The 17,234-nt window shown below is 52.4% G+C and overlaps 1 protein-coding gene and 1 pseudogene across 1 annotated transcript; one reads left to right on the forward strand and one right to left on the reverse strand.

The window, feature by feature from the left end:
- The first annotated feature begins 2,921 nt into the window (after positions 1-2,921).
- LOC137467415 (zinc finger protein 850-like) overlaps positions 2,922-17,234 on the forward strand; it is a 72,743-nt pseudogene continuing 58,430 nt past the window's right edge.
- LOC137467416 (inositol 1,4,5-trisphosphate receptor-interacting protein-like 1) lies at positions 10,895-13,913 on the reverse strand. Its single transcript, XM_068178918.1, has 2 exons — positions 13,889-13,913; positions 10,895-12,771 (listed from the first exon to the last, which is right to left on the reverse strand). Exons 1-2 carry the CDS (start codon positions 13,911-13,913, stop codon positions 10,895-10,897), a joined length of 1,902 nt encoding a protein of 633 aa, XP_068035019.1.

The following is a 17,234-nucleotide window of genomic DNA, read 5'->3' on the forward strand; positions in this document are numbered from 1 at the left end:
GCCCTGATACTCCCATCAGTCCTGAAAGCTTTCTGTTGCCTGGATTTTGTCATCCATCCCTGCAGGATGCTCACATTTGTCCTGAGGAAGGTACAGTGCCATTCCATGGAGGTGGACACCCCCCGGCTGCCCGGCGGGGCTGGAGTTCTGTGGGGATGGGGTGGGACAGGGACCCCACTCTGAGGTGTAGCTATCTCTGCAGGCTGTCACAGACAGAGAGGACGAGATGGAGGTGGACATGCAGGCTGATAGAGAGGAGAAGATGGAAGTGGATGGAGAAGAGAGTGGAGACGATGCAATGGAAGTGGACATGGAGATTGATACAGAGGAGAAGATGGAAGTGGATGGAGAAGAGAGTGGAGAGGAAGAGATGGAGGTGGACATGCAGATGGATACGGAGGAGGATATGGAAGTGGATGAAGAAGAGACTGGAGAGGAAGAGATGGAGGTAGATGTGGAAGAGGAGATGGACGTGGAAATGGAAGAGTACCTTGAGGACATGGACATTGATGAGAAAGATGAGGAAGAGGCCATGATCTTGGGATGAAGAGCAATACCAGCAGCAGGACAGGCATGTGGTCCCCACAGGCAGAGTGGGTCCCCTGCTGCCAGGCTGGGACTGGGCTGGGTGGTCCCTGCTCAGGGATGTGGGACCCGGTGCATTGGGTTCTGGTGGCCATCCCCAGCCTGTGCTGCGCTTGCTGGGCCAGCCTGGGGGCACATGGAAGAGCCCTCTCTGCCTGATTGGAGTCACTGTGCCTCTTGCTTTTCCTCAAGGACCGATGGAGATCCCGGACAGAGACGCCACCCTTTTGTACATACGTTGTAGAGTTTGTTGTTGTCTTTAGGCCATAGGTTTCAGGGCTTCTTTTTGTCTTCTGTAAATACGTTTCATTGACTTTTGTTGGATATGCTGTTGTGGTTTGACATGGAAGTGAATTCTTTCAGGAAGTTGGGTCAAACCAATCAGTAGTCAAGTTTGGATATTGGCACCTTAAGTGGCCACTAAAGGTGTGGATACGCCTCTGAGAACACAGGGGGTTAAAAGCAGGAACTCCCAAGAGCTCGCTCTCTTTGGTTCCGGTCAGGGTGCAGTGCAGATCTCCCCTGCCCAGCCATGGGGCTGGGTGGGGGAGGGGAAGCCATGCGGTCTGGTCGAGGTGAGCCGAGGGGGCTAAAGGACTGGAACCGAGCCAGCTCCTGTGGATGGAAGGGTGGAGAGAAGCAGAGATGCCTTTGTCGTTCCCCCCACCAAGAGGGAAGAGACAGAGAGTCCAGACGGCACCTGTAACATTGTCGGCGCGGAGGAGAAGGAGGGGGGGGGAATGCACCCAGCCTTGGCCTTGGGAATCGGCTGCTGGGCAGAGATATCAGCTGTCCAGGGAGTCTGAGCTTTTAACCCTTTCCTGAGAAATGAAGGCTTTGTAAAATATTACTCCTCCTTGATTTGAAGTAGAAGAGAGACAGTCTGGGATCCGAGATGATGGAAGAAGAAATTCTTGAGTTGGAAGGAGATGATGGAGTGGCTTGTGGCTGGACTTTTCTTGTTAGCCATAGACTGAACCAAATTCTCCTGACAGAAGCTGCACTTAGGGGGGTGCCTTGGTGAGCCAAGAGACTTGTATTAGTGATTACCAGCAGAGGATTAGAGAGAACAGAGGAGAATTGGAGGAGAAAGTGTGGAGAAGCCCTCTATCTTCAAGGAAGAAGAGGAGAAGAAGACCTCTGTTCTTGGACCCTCAGCCCCAGGGGAAAATGGGGGGGACTGTAGTCCCGCAATGAGAAACTGAACTGTTGTCTCTTTTGGTCCATGGCAAAGCATCCTTAAAGGAGCCCTATGAGCAGTCTGTCCATGCACGGTGGTGAGAGCACTGTGACATGGAGAGGAGAGTTTCACCACGGCAGATTTTCTCTGGGCAGTTGCCATGTGTGACATGGAAACACAAGGGTGGCAATTGTGTTTCCTGGGGGGTCTGTGGCACAGGGGAGACTCCTGTCTCCCTTGAAAGATTGAGTATTTGAATATCTGAAGGGTGGCAACTTGATCAGGATCCCGGGTGGTGTCTCACTGTGGTTCCATTTGGAAATTAGGTGGGAATTAGTTGGGAGGAGGAAGAGTGTTTTGGAAGGTCTTCGTCCAGGATTGAGTGTCTGTGTTTTTATAGTAGTAGTAGTTTAATAAAGTTCTTTTCTTTGTTATTAAGCTTGAGCCTGCTCTGCTCTGTTCCTGATCACATCTCACAGCAATTATTTTAAAAAGTGCATTTTCATGGGAGCGCTGGCATCGCGCCAGCGTCAAACCATAACATATGTTCTTAGGTATATACGTTCTATAGATTGTTGTTGTTACAAATATTCTTACAATGTAAATGTGTTCTGTGTTTTCATTGCTGTTTTTCTGAAAAGAAACAAGCTTTATTTTTCACACCCCAGTTCTCTTTCCATTTGCATCAGGCACAGGATCCCGAGAGGATCTGGGGGTACCCAGGTGATGCCGATGATGGTGATGGGGATCCCGTGCTGGGTATAAACTTCATGATGAATTCCTGGGGGGGGGTTTGTCTATATCCAGGGTTTTTGCGGTCCCGGTGGATTTTTGGGGGTTCCCAGGGGGGTTTTCAGGATTCCCAAAGGGGGGGATCGGGCGATCCTAGGGGGAACCCAAGGCTGGTTTGGGGTACCTGCCGGTGACAGAGATGGGGACCCTCTGCCATGTAAGAACCTTCTCAGGGGCATCTGGGGGTGCTGGGAGATCTTGTGGGAATTTTGATGTCCTGGGATGGTTTGGGGGGTGTCTGTGTGGGGTTTTTGTGGTCCTGGGGAGTTTTTGGAGTGCCCAGGGATGATTTTGGGGTCCTGGGGAGGTCGGGGTGTCCCGGGGGATTTGGGGGTTCCCGGGAGGGTTTGGGGGTTCATGGGCAATGCTGATGAGAGAGCTGGGACCCCGTGCCGGGTATGAACCTTCTCACTACGCACGGGCAGCGTCAGCGTGTTCAGGGAGATCCTGGGGGGCCCGGGGGTCACCCCAAAACCCAGGGGACCCCAAATGCTCAGGGACCCCCCCAAACTCCCCTCACCGTTGGATCTGCTGCAGGCAGGGGGGCGCCAGCACTCGGCCCCTACCCCCACCATCACAGGGGGCTGTGGAAGAAATCTGGGGGTGCACGGACAGGTCGGGGGGACCCCCAAAGTCCTGGGAAAGGGGGAACACAGGGGAACTCCCAGGAATCCCCACTGGGGGCTTAGGGGAGATCAAAGAGGAGTTTGGGTCAGCTTGATTGTGTCACTATCGTCAGGAAAGAGGACTCCAAGGGTCCCCGGTGTCCCCATTCCCTGCAAAAGGTGGGAAAACCCGGGCTGGCTGGGAATAGGGGTCCCAGGTGTCCTCGGTGTTGAGGAAAGGAGGGTCTGGGCGCTGGGAAAGGCAGGAATAGGGGTCCAGGGGGTCTCTGCGTGAAAGAAAAGGGGGCTCTGGGGGTTGGGAGAGGCGGCATGGCCGGGAAAGGGGTGCAGGGGTTGCCGGTGCCGGATAAAGGGGGTGCGGGGTGGAATCCCGGCCGGGAATGGGGGTGTGTGGGGGGATGGTGGTGCCCGGGAATGGGGGTTCAGGGGCCCCTCAGTGCTCCGGAATGGGCGACCAAAGAGTCCCGGTGCCGGGGTTCCCCCTCACCTCTCGCTGCCCCCCCGGGGCCCCAGGAGCGCCCCCAGCCCCAGCGCTGGAGCCATCGCGCTGCTCCTCCTCACTCCCAGTACGATCCCAGTATGATCCCAGTAGAACTCGGTCACCCAGGAGCCGCTCCCAGTATGATCCCAGGACAGCCCAGGCACTGCCACTCCTGGCATCCCCCCCAGCCCTCTCTGCGTTCCGACCTGTCCCAGCTCCATCCCCGCCCCTCCCGCGGCTTCGGGGGCTTCGGGAGCAGGGGAGGAGGAGGAGGGAGGGAGGAAGAGGCGCAGCGGCAGCAGGGAGCAGCCGGAGGAGAGGAGAGAAGGAATCGCGTGGCCCTGGCGCTGCCTGAGCTCGCAGCACCCCGGGAGCATCGCCCCCATCCCGCAGGTGCCCGGGGAGGGGGACCTCGGCCCAAATATCCCGGGGCTCCCTGGGTTTGGGTTTTTTTGGGGGGGATGTTTGGAGCTGGTAGGGCTCCAAAGCCGAGCCGCAGCTGGCCCTCGGGGGGACATCGGTGGATCCCCGGGAGGTGTTTTCCGGGGGAACCGGTGGGCGGTGAGGGCAGCAGAGCCCCGGCGGGGAGACACCGGTTTTGGGGAGCCCCAGGAGAGCCGCGGCTGCCCTGAGCGGGAGTCCAGAGAGAGAAGAGCCCCAGAAGCCCCAGCGGGGACCCCGAGAGGGGGGGACCCCTGGCAGTGCCGGCACCCCGGCAATGGGGGGTGCCGGGGCTGGAGGGGCGGCATGGCCGGGAAAGGGGTGCGGGGCTCCCGGGGCCGCCAGGGGCTGCTCCCAGCAGGAGCCCAGTTGCTGCCAGTCACTCCCCGTTATGATACAATTTGCACGAGCACAGTCCCTGTTGCTCCCACTTTCATCCAGTGTGTTCCCAGTTGCTCCCAGTCACACCCAGTATGGGGGATGATGTGCCTGGTGTGTTCCCAGTCACTCTCAGACACTCCCAATATTAGTCCAGTCCTTCCCAGTATGGTCTAGAGATGAGACCAGTGTGCTCCCAGTCACTGCCAGTATGAACCAGTTGTGCCCCACATGGTTCCAGTTGCTCCCTTTCACCCTCACTTTTGTTCCAGTCCCTCCCAGTCTCTCCCAGTGTACCCCAGTTCCTTCCAGCATACTCCCAGTCACTCCCAGTTCCTTCCAGCATGATCCCATTTGTTCACAACCACTCCCAGTCAGTCTCAGTGTAGTTGCACTCACTGCCAATATGATCCCTGTCACCTCCAGCATGATCCCAGTTGATCCCAGTAAAAGCCCAGTTGTTTCCAGTCACCCCCAGCATGCACCCAGTGACTCCCAGTTCCTCCCACTTGCTCATAGCATGATCCCAGTTGCTCCCAGTTGCTCCCAGTCAAACTCAGAATGATCCCAGTCATTCCCCGTGTATCCTATTTGCGCCAGCATGGTCTCAATTGCCCGCTGCAGGCTCCTACTCTGTCCCAGTGTGATCCCAGTATGATCCCAATATGATCCCAGTCTCCCTCGGTGTGACCGCAGTCTGCCCCAGCATGGGCCCAGCTGCTCCCAGTATGATCCCTGTAGGATCCCAGTATAACAAAGTGACTCCCAGTGCTGCCATTCCTGGGATCCCCCAGCCCTCTCTGCATTCCCCCCTCCCAGATCTCCCGAGAGGAGCCCCAAGGGCTGGCAGTCCCCTGGCAGGGTCCCCAGCAAGGCCCAGTTTGGATGTGCAGCCCCCAGTTTTCCCAGTTTGCCTCTCCTTTTGCCCGGGCCGGGTTCCCCCCGCCCCCAGCGGGTGGGAGCAGCCGAGAGCCCTGCGCTGCCCATCCCGACCTGTCCCGGCTCCATCCCCGCTCCTGCCGCGGGCTGCCAGGGCTACGGGAACGGGGCACCAAGGGTGTCGCTGCTCCTGGGGAAGGAGGAGGAGGGAGGGAAGAGGAGGCATGGGACGAAGAGGAAGAGGAGGGACAAATGAGGATCAGGGAAAAAAAAAGGAACCATGAGCTGGAGCCCTCCCTGAATTCACAGCCCTGCTGGGACCATCACCCCCTCATCCCATGGGTGACCGGGGATGGGGAGCTCGGCCCAGATATCCTGTGGGGGTCCCTGGGTTGGGTTTTTTGGGGGGATGTTTGGAGAATGAAGAACTGCAAAGCTGAGTGGAAAAGGCCCCTTGGGGGGACACTGGGGGGTCCCAGTGGCAGCTGACAGCAGACGCAGCCTGGAGGAGCAGAGCCCTGTGTCCCCCAGGAGCCCAAAGTGGGGAGCCCAGAGAGGGGGGAGCGATACCATTGTCGGGACCCTCAACAGCCTGGAGAGGGGCAGGGGGGACTCCTTGGAGCCCCTGCAGCCCAAAGCAGAGAAGGAGGGGAGAAGGGACCCTGGGAGCCCAAAAAGCCCTGGCATCCTGTGCCAGGAAGGTGGACAGAGCTTCAGCCAGAGCTCGGAGCTGGTGGGCCATGAGCAGGTTCACCATGGGGAGAAGCCCTAAAAGTGCTTGGAGTGTGGGAAGAGCTTCAGGCAGAGCTCCCACCTGATCCAGCACCAGATGATCCACACCGGGGAATGGCCCTAGAAGGGTGGGGAGTGTGGGAAGGGCTTCAGCTGCAGCTCCCACCTCGTCACCCACCAAGGCATGCACACTGGGGAGAGGCCCTACGAGTGTCCCGAGTGTCAGAAGAGGTTTCAGACCAGCTCCAGTCTCCTCAGGTACCAGCGGATTCACACGGAGGAGAGGCCTTTCCGCTGCCCCAACTGCGGGAAGGGGTTCAAACAAAAGTCCCACCTCGTCACCCACCAGCGCATCCACACTGGGGAGAGGCCCTACGAGTGTCCCCAGTGTGGGAAGAGCTTCTCCAGGAGCTCTACCTTGACCCAACACCAACGGAGGCACCGGTAAGGGAAGCCCTGCAAATGCCTCAGCTGTGGGAAGAGCTTCGTGCCCTGCTCCAACTCCATCCCCCATGGGAGGACCCACTTTGGTCAGAGCCCTGGTGACCCACATTCCCAGTGATCCCTGCTGAGAAGACACCTGGAAGGTGGTCTCCACGTCCTCCTGGATCCCCATAGGCACCTGTATGAACACAGGGGCAGGAACATCCATCAGGACTCTGATCTAAACTGGAAATTCACTGGCAGAAAGCGATTTGTTGACCTTACACCCCAAAGAAATTTCACCCGCTCTGTCCAGTTATTTCTTCTGGTGGCATCAAGCAGTGCTGCATGATCTTGGAGGTCTTTTCCATTTCAGTAATTTCTTTCCTCACACTGTCTAAACAACAAAAACTGGGGTGAAAATAAAGAGATTGAGCAAAGAGATCTAAAGCTGCACCATCTACCTGGATTTGGGGGTGAATTTGGGGTTGGTTCAATAGAATATTTGGGAGGATTTGGGTGTTCTGAAGCTATCAAAGGCAGGGGACATGTCCACAATCTCATAGGTGTGCCGGCAAAAGGTGTCCACCTGAGCCCGCCTGTTCTCCAAGAATTCTAATTGTCTGTCCCAGTCCCTGGCCTGGCTCTCCCTATCCGGGATGTTCCCCCAAAGTGCCCAAATCACTGCTGAAGTGCCCGAGCTGATCCTGGCTGTAAATGTTCCTGTCCACCAAGCTCTCCTGGTCAGTGCCATGGGAGGTGGGAGTTTTGGGGCTCCTGGGCGGACTGGGAAGGGCTTCTGTCAATCCTGTGGGCATTTGTGGCGCTGGCAGGGCGCTTGGCAGGGTCTGTGAGGGAGATTTGTGTCCCTGAAAGGGCTGTGTGGCTTGCAGAGAATTTGGGTGGGTCCTGGGGAAGATGGAAACGGGTTTTGGTGGTTCTTGGGGTCATTTATCTTGCAGGGAGTAGTTGGGGGGGGGTCCTGTCTGGGAGCTGTGGGGTGGTTTGAGGAGTCTGGGAGTGGCTGTGGGGCTGGGAGGGCGTTTTTGGGTGGTTGTGACTCCCCCAGACTCCCAAAGCTGCCACCAGACCCCACCCCCCAAGATACTGCCAGAGGTCAGTGGCTCCATGGTGGGGTTCATCGTCCTGGCTCTGCAGAAGATATGGGGGGGTCCCCGGGGCCGTGTGTGTTCCCTCAGAGCGTGTGTGACACCCCCCATCCCATTGTCACCCCCTTGTCCCTCCCCACAGGGCTCCAGCCCCAGCTCCTGCTCCCCCAGAGGGAATTTGGGGAGGGGGCAGGGGGGTGTGTAGCCCCCGCCGGGGGATGGCCCCGGCCCAGCCCCTTTGTTCAGCACCAAGCTGGGCTCGGGGCCGCAGGAGGAAGAGGCCGGTGGGAAGCAGATCCTGCAGCTGGGACAGTGCTGGGGCTCAGGGCAAGGGCCTGCCCTGCACACCTGGCTCAGGTGTGACCCTGCCCCGGCAAGGGAGCGGGACATTCCCATCCCCAGGGATCAGGGCTGGGAGCAGCACTTGCGGCACGGACATGGAAACACTGGGAGCGACTGGGAGCACACTGAGGGCGTGAATTATTCCCCCGCCTCCACCTTCTCCGGCCGCCCTGCCAGCTGAGAAATGCTCGCTGGGCCTCGGCCTTGGCCAACAGCCCCTGGGCTCAGCTCCTTGGAGCTCATCACAAACACTGTCTGCTCCAGGCACTGCTGCTGCCCAACCAGCTCCTGGCTGCTTTAGGAGCAGCCCCGGGAAGTGTTTTTGTTCCCTCGGTGGCACAACAGCCCTGTTCTCACCCTGCCAAAGAAAGCTGTGGATGCCAAGTGCGGCCAGGATGAAACATTGCTGGCACTGAAGCCCCTCTCTTGGGGCCCTACAGACAGCGCTCCAAAAGGAGCCCCTTGGAGCTCTCCTGGGCCAGCGACTCCCTCGGAGTGGGGCCTCTCCGAGCCGGGAACTCTCCCGTTTGCTGCACTCGGGGATCCCCAACAATGAGGGAGCCTGGGCCGATCCCCCCACTCCTCCAGGCTCAGCCCTTCCCCCGCTGGGGAGATGCCAAAGCATCGGCAGGGAGCATTTCCCTGCCCTCAGGGGAATTTCTCACAGGTGCCTTGCACTGACTCTTTGTGTCTGTGTGCACACAGGAGTGCCTGTGCTCGGGAAATGTGGCAGAAATGCTGCTCTCTGAGGGGTCTGAGTGCCTTGGATAGCTGAGCCAGTCAGGCCTGTCAGTAGGGTTAAATCACAAGGTCTAAGCTAAGTTAAATTGTGCTAAGAGTTGTTCTTTGCTAAGTTGTTACATTTAATATATAAGTCAAGGTGAATATTGTTAAATGTTATTTCTCAGTGAAATTGCAAAGTCATAGGTTATAAGTTAGGTTAAATACTGTAAAGTGCTGCTCTTTAGCTAAATTGTGAAGTTGAAGGTGGAAGTTAAGGTTAAGGTATAAGTTAAGTTCTGTTAAGTTTGAGCTCTGTAAGCTCTTGGGCCTGTATTCCTTTTATCCTTGCCCTCATTTCCTTGTGTCTCACACTCACACAGGGACAGTTCTTGGTTCATTTCTGGTTTGATTGCCTGGATTCTGTTTGGTTTTGTTGTTGCTTTGTTTCCTTGGTGTGCCTGAAGTGTCCAGTCAGGAGCAGAGTGACTCTTGCCAAGGAACTTTGTGGTGCTGTTGCTCAATATTAAATCTGGTTTTTGCTGCTCCCTTGCCGGGGATTTTTTCAGTGCTCTCAAGCCCTCGTTGGTAACAGGGTGAAGGAGCCATGGGCCAGGCTCTGGCCCTGGGGGACCCGGGGACACTGCCGGGGGGTCCCTGTCCCCTGTCCCACCCCCCATGGCCCTGTGTCAGGCTCTGGGCTCGATCTCGTGGAACATCCTCTGGGGGAGGCTGCGGCGCTGGGGGCGGGGGGACCCGGTGGACAGGGGACCCCGCTGTGCACGAGCAGCGTTGGACTTCTCTGGGGGAACTGGGAGGGGGGTCTGGGGCAGAGTCACCTCCCCAGTGACCTCACACAGCCCCTGTGATGTCACACAGACCCTGTGATGTCATACAACCTCCTGTGATGTCACACAGACCCTGTGATGTCACAGAGACAACTCTGAGATGTCACCCTGTGATGTCAGACAGCTGCTCTGTGATCTCACAGAAGACTCTGAGATGTCACCCTGCAATGTCACTGTTTGTTCTTTGATGTGTTGGTACAAAGGCAAAGAGAATAAATGCTTCCAAACTACCATGAATCTCTACTATGTATGGCAAGAAGTAAATCATATTTTGTTTAGCTGCATCTCACCATGGGTAAAGCTGTGCATGGAAAGTGGCTCTCACTGCTAGACAATATTATATAGGCCTGGTGGAAAAGGTTATATTAATAGACCAGCAGGGCCTCTCCGAAAGGACACAGATAACCAGGAATAGAGAAATGAGAAAAACAGAAAAATTACTTTCTACTGTCACAATTTTGTGCCAAAACCTTGGTTATGAGAAGACAAAAAAAGATGTATTGAACCACATGTTTTGCAGTTAGGGACTTCTCTGACTTCAACTCTTCAGACTGAATTGTTCCCCAGGAGCATATAGAAGTGACTGTGTGAAGAAAACTTTTCCAAATATTCCTAAAAATTCAGGAGTACTCTGCTGCAAAATTTCAGGCACTTCAGGGCATTTTCACTTCAAGCTTCAAGCGTTTCTATGGAAATGCTTGAGAGACAGCATACTTCATATATCCAACATCTCTGTTTGCAAAAAGTTTTTATTTCAGATAGGGGTATAGGAAGGACATTCTCTAAATACAGAGGGTTAAATGCAAAGAATGACACATTTCAGGCAATTTGAGAAACTTATTTTCTTTTATTAATTTCTCAAACATAGATATTCAAATATTATTTAAAAGCAGACAAGCAACTACAGTAGGGTATTTCTCTACACTAAGGGTAACTTTGCAGAATAGTTATACACTCACGAGACTAAAGGGCATCTGGAAGGAATGCTAAGAAACTAGTCTAATTAAAGCTACAGCTCATTAAATGACTACACTAAGTCCCTAACAGACTAGGTTGCTGTCTTTGAGATATTTCAAGCAACCTCCATCAACTGCACTGTTCTTCTGTGAGGATGTGCAGGTGGAGCCAGTTTCTGCCTCATAGACTTAGGCAACAGCACTGTGGTAACTGGAAGGTGAAGGGCAAGGCCACTCAGAGATGTGTCTGCACAACGAATCCATGTGCTGCAGCATCTTCCTTCCGCAGGAGCAGGAAAGCGGCTTCAGGATTGCCAGTGACAAATGCAACAATTATGCAGCGTTCACGTGGCTGCCATCGGGTGTGACCCCCCCAGCACAGCTCTGTGCAGGGAACTCCTCTCAGTGGCTGGAGAGCAGCGTTCGGAGGCGAAATCGCAGCCGACCATAAGCTTTCAGTGCCTCTAGGTGGGCAGCAGGATCTCGGGCCAGGTGCTCAAAGAGGTTAGGTGGCTGAAGCCTTTGCATTGGTGGCGGCAAGCTGATCTCTGCAGGAAGCCTCCCGTTGCCTAGCACAAAGTGCTCCAGGTGTTTCAAGTGCAGGCAGCGGCGCAGGTACGCCATGACGTCCCACAACCGCTGTGCAAATTCCCTCCTGCGCCACCGGGACAGCGGTACGGTGGTCAGCACGTGCATGACCACAGTCTTCCAGGTAGAGCTGGAAAAACCTGTGCCCCTCAGGATGCAGGTGAAGACCTGCAGGCATTTCAGGTGCAAGCTCTGGCACGGCATCTGCCTGGCGATGTGCTGCAAGAATTTTGCCTCTGCCACAGCATATGTCTCAGGCCATGCTGTGCTTGCGATGATGTTGGCCTCGGCGGGCTGACTGCTCACAAAGATGCTGGAGTTGCCTTTCTGGGCCTCTGTGGGATGGCTGACCACAAAGATGTCAGAGTCCCCTTGGCGCACCCCAAAGAGCATCTCCACCGTCAGGCTCTTCTTGCCTTTGCTCAGCTGGAATTGGCAGGACCGGCTGCAGGGCTGAAACACCAAGTGCCATGAGTATGACTGAGGCACGTGCAGCCACGAGCATCTCACCAACTGGTAGAACCAGCGGGAGGTTTTCTCCACATCCAGGTAGGAGCCGGTGCAGAGTGTCTCTAGGAGGCTGCGCTTCTGCTCCCGCCACAGCTCCTCCTGCGAGTGGTGCAGGAAGCACAACAGCTTCTCGCCCAGCCGCTCCCTCTCGCACAAGCACGCAAGCTCCACACGGACGCTGAAGGTCCTTGTTGCCATCTGCCCTGCACTGTTCAGCTCTAGGTGGAAGACGTGCCCTGGCGGGGGATTCAGTGGGACCAGCACGTGGTACACACCATCCCACCCACGGGGACTCCAGCCCTCAAAGGCACTGCCCACCCCGATGGCTTCTTGAGGCACCGGGTAGAAGCTATTGCTCACGCTGTCCACAAAGACACGCGTGAAGCTCTCCATCAGCTCAGCTACCACTGAGCAACCTCTCTCCAGGTCCTCCACAGGCCACTGTATGCCATCCACTAAAAGGATGCCTTGCTCATTCCCAGCATCCTGAGTGTCTTCTCTGTCTTCGGGTCCACCATTGCCGCTCTCTTCCTTGCCACCATCACTGCCAACTTTTTCACTGGCAGCCACGTTACCTTGTTTGTCTTCTTTTCTATCCTTGTTCTTGTTTCCCTCCACGTTCACATCACCCTGTTCTTCAGCCTCGTTTCTATCATTGCCATCTTCTTCTGTAACATCCTTATTTTCTTTCTCAGGTCCAGCAAAACCATTATGGGCACTTTCATTCCCGCATTTACTGCTATCTTCCTGCTCAGTCACATCTCTGCTTCTCTGTTCACTGGCATCACTGCTTTCCTGCACCTTCACATCCATGTATTTTTCCTGTCCATCTATGTTGTCTTCACCTTCATTTATGTCATTGTTGTCGCCCACCTTTATAGTCACACTACTGTTTTTTTCTTCATTTCCATCTCCTTCTTCTTCCTTTCCAGTGTCCTTGTCTTGCTCCACCCGCACATCCTTGTGTTCTCCTTCATTTGCTTCATCTAGGTCTTCTTTATTTCCAACAACATGGCCAGGTTCTTCTTCATTTTCGTCACCACAACTGTCTCCTGGCACATCCCCATCACTCCGTCCCTCATCTTTCTTTAAATCATGTCCATTGTCTCTGTGAACATCACTGTCTTCCTTCACCTTCACATCGTCATTGCCTTCAATGGCATCATCACTGTCTCCTTCATCTACAGCCACAGGACTGCCTCCTCTGTCATTTTCAGTGCTGCTGTCATCTGCCTCCACAGTCACGTCAGTGTTTTCTCCACCTTCCTCTGGATCAGTGCTGTTTTCTTTCTGTTCTGTTCCTTTCTCATCTCCCAAGGTCTTGCAGGAGCTCTGGTCCTTGCTGCTGCTGCTGCTGGTGTCACAGCTCCTTCTCCTGCAGCTAAACCACAGGCCCAAGAAGAGCAGGACGCCAGCAAGAACCCAGACCGGCCACTGCTGCAGGGCACCAAAGAGCACGGCTCCCCAGCCCTCGTCCTGCTGCTCCAGGGGCCCCCGCTCCAGCTCCTGCAGCAGCTGAGCCATCTCACGGTCCAGCAGCTCCTGACGCTCCTTCATTCGCTGGTGCGTGGCCTCATCCAGCCCATCCCCAGCCGGCTGGGGGTACTGGATCAGGCTTTGCACGAGCACGAAGAGCAGTGACAGTAAAGCCATGGTCTGCAGGAGGACACACAGAAGGGGTTCAGTGGGGCCGGAATGGAGACGGACAATGAGGGGCAGGAGCAGCAGGGATGTGGCAGCAGGAAGGAGAGGGCCCCCGGCAGCTGGCAAGGCCTGCACCGCTGCCCCAGCAAGCAGCGCGCCCTCAGCGAGGCGCTCCCGCCGGGGCTGGGCCCTGGATGCGGGGGCAGCCCCAGGTACCGGCGCTTCTCCCCCAGCCCTCCTCCAGCCCCCAGCCCCGTCTCCTCACTGCTGTGCACTCACCGCTTGCCCAGGCTCTACTGGGGCAGTGGCACCCGCTGGGGCCTTTTCTAGCTGCCCCCATTGTGACACGGCGCCTGCGATGTTTCAGAACCCAGAGCGCGGCACAGGCCAGCCCCGCCCGCCGTCCCCAGCCCGGTCAGGGAACTCATCGTGGCCCTGGGCACCCCGAGCCCCAACAGACACCAAGTGCAGATCCATCACTCGGGAACCTGGGAACACCAGAGCTTCCCTTGACAGAGCAGGCACAAGCACCCTCACACACAACCCTTGTCAAATTCAAATTTGGGTGACATGACCCAGGGATGTTCTCAGTGTACAAGTGCAGGCTTTTATTTAATACTGGTGGGGGACATTTTTTATTAGTAGTATTTATACTTATTACTTTGGCGTAGGATGTCATGTAAGCTAATGCTCTGTTACAGATTTAGTGAGATTTCTTTCTTTCTGGAAGAAATCCAGGCTGCTTGAATGATGCACAGGAAGAGTTAATACCATCCTAAAAAGGCCAAATAATTTAATTACAAAATTTTGATGCCTTCAATAACCTCTTAGCTCTCAAACTCTGTGGTTCAACACTGTGCAAAATTCTGGTATAGCCAGGATTTTGTTCAGAAAGTAGAATGTCTGTGTTTTCAAATTGGTGCAAAGATGTACCTCTGTCACTCCCACCATCTTCAAAATTGTCTCCCTTAAACAGTCTTAGCCAATCTCTTTGACTGATAAAGGAACTTCTGTCTCTTTCTGCTATCTCTTTGTGTATTTATCTCCAAAGGACTGTGAGTACAGGAGAGATTATACTCCTCGACCTTTCTTTGGGGAACTCATCTCTAAATGGAACTGCAGAAATGGGGAGGGAGGAAAGGGAAGCAGGATGTGACTTGAGTACCTGCATCGTGACCACAGATGGCCACTGCTAGACAGACACTGACGTCAGGCTGATCACGCTCGCCCATTGGTGTGTAGCAGAATAATGTTGGGATTGCTAAAACTGCTCTGAATTGGATTTGCTTAACAGATGTCATTAGTAAAAGTATTCCAATAAAGAGTTTTAAACTCTCTTCCGAGCTGATGCCACTTATCATGTATCTTCCCAGCATTCTTCTAGGGAAGCTGTTTTTGATGTTGTCCCTTCCTTCTTTTTACAAGGGAGCAAAAATTATTTGCCAAGTATCACTCTTCCAGATTTGTTTCCTCTCATTTTCCAAGATTTAATAAAGTGAACACTCAGCAGAATAGTTCTGTGTTTTTTGAACACAATTCTTCCTTTACCCAACTGAGGCCCTTCTGTGACCATGAAAACACAAAAACTGTTGTGAGCTACAGTTTACACTTAAGAGGTTGATATGGGTCAGTTCTCCCAGGTTATTCTTAGTTCATCTGCTAAGTAAACTGTTGATGTCAGTGACTGGAAGCTGCTCTCCAGGACATTATATATGTACATATATATGATAATTATATGACAAAAAATGCAACATATAGTTGGATCTGACCTTCAAGTTCACTAGCTTAAAAAAAAGAAAAAAAAAAGTCTGTAAGAAATGTGCTGGTTTTTCTATTTATAAATGCCTTCACATTTATATTTAGTTTATGCACATACAAGAGCCTTTCCTTGCATGGACAGCAGTGCCCATCCATCATCAGTCTCGGGTATATTATAAGTCTCAATGATAACTGCCTCCAGAAAGCATTTTTGAGACAAAACAGGCAAATTCTTTTGCGTAACTATACAATCTTCCAGTAGTAGGATCTTCACTCTCACATAAACACTTCATGTTTTTCCGCAAATAATCTGAGATAGATTTTTCTGAGAGATAACAAACCACCAAAAATTAATTAAATAACAAACAAGAGGAAAACACCATTTCTTCACTCAACACACTTTCCTTGTTTTTCATAAGCATTCAGATTTACAGCTGCTGATGCGACCACAGGAGCAGGGCTTTGTCTGGTTTTGCTTCCTTCTTCCAGCAGAGCAAGCACAGCTGCAAAATGCAAATGTTTTTTTTTTCCTGAGACGGCAATCAATCTTCTGGTTTGGCTATAGTCTACTTTTCCCTATAAAATAGAACCTAGAGATACACTCAGAAAATATGTATGGAAGTACCTCTCAATTAATTAAAAAATATTATTACCCAGAAGATAGAGACATGACTGTCTACACTGTATGAATTGAACTTATATGAATTAGGACACAGACTCTTCCATTCTTTAGTAACAAAACTGATGCTGTCCTGAAAATGACATTAATGAATGAGACTGGTATATGAAAACCTTCTGCATCTGCTCTAGACGTTGGAATGAGCATGTTAAATGATGCAGCAGACAAGTAGGATGCACTTCTTAGGGAAGTTGAATGTCACTTCTGTGCTTAAGGAGTTCTGCAGTTTGGATGAAGGTCACAGGCTATGTCCAGGTGCACGAAAATGAATGATAAATACACACAGTTCTCTTAGACTGAAAGCAGAGCTAGACAAAGAGTATGAAAATCAGGAATAATTCATCCCCTGGTTTTCTAAAGATGTCAGTCTTCTATTAGAAGACAGTTTGTTAGCTCCTCCATGTATTAAAGCTATAACATAAATAGAGTATGAAAATCAGGAATAATTCATCCCCTGGTTTTCTAAAGATGTCAGTCTTCTATTAGAAGACAGTTTGTTAGCTCCTCCATGTATTAAAGCTATAACATAATAATAGAAGCACCTCAAACTTGTAGAAGTATCTAAGATGCATAGATTAAGTAAGGTCTCTGCAGAGCGAGCACCCTAAAAACATCACAAGAGCAAGCAGTGACAATTTCTGGGATAGTAATGACATGAATCAGTATCTAAAAGTTAAGTATAAGTGAAGAAGAGAATTTTTCAACTAATGGATCAGGGAAAATGTGGGAACAAAGGATATGTGATTAAAGATCACAGTGTATTATATTAACAGAGGTGGAGAATATATGACTTTGATTCTGTATTACAATATATTTCAATTGAGTTGTGTGTAGCTTTAGTTTTATACATGCACAATTTTTTAGAACACATTTTTAGAGTAGGGCATGCAATAAAGGAAATGCATTGTATTGCATTGATCCCCACATGACTCCCTGGAATATCTTAACATTTCCAGCACAGATTCCCACTTCTGAAGATGAAAACCCAGAGAAGATGAAAACCTGTAACTGCCATTAAGAGAAGGTCTGAAATTTTAATTGCTGTCTGAACACAAAGGAGCTGTGACATGCTGTGGTTTCTTGAAGCACTCCTGCAGTTACAGACACATCTTTAACTACCCCACCCTCTCCCTCTTCCCCATCCACCATTGACTGATGCAGCTGGGAGATTCAGTAACTGTGGAGCAAAATCTTGCTTACTTTCAGCTCTCCTGCCCCAGCAAATGCTCAGCTCTTCTGGGAAGATGGACCTATGCCATAAACACACTGCACCTGGAAGAGAATGAAAACTTCCCTTCAAACACACACGTGACCAGGTTTCTGGAACTGCCTGATGTTGCCAGTTTTCGTCTGTTTTCCACAAAGAAGGGAAAGAACTTTGTATTCTCCTCCTCATGATATTTCAAGTCTTAATTCCAAAGAACAGAGATGCCAGGACTTGTCAGTGACATGACTAACAATCTTATGAGAACTGGCAAGACAGTTCATTTCTCCTACATCTTACAGAAACCTTGGAATTATTTTGTCTGAAACACTTGGGGTAAAGAAGATGGACTTAATTCT

The sequence above is a fragment of the Anomalospiza imberbis genome, unplaced genomic scaffold, assembly GCF_031753505.1.
Source record: "Anomalospiza imberbis isolate Cuckoo-Finch-1a 21T00152 unplaced genomic scaffold, ASM3175350v1 scaffold_62, whole genome shotgun sequence".
Classification (NCBI taxonomy): Eukaryota; Metazoa; Chordata; class Aves; order Passeriformes; family Viduidae; genus Anomalospiza; species Anomalospiza imberbis.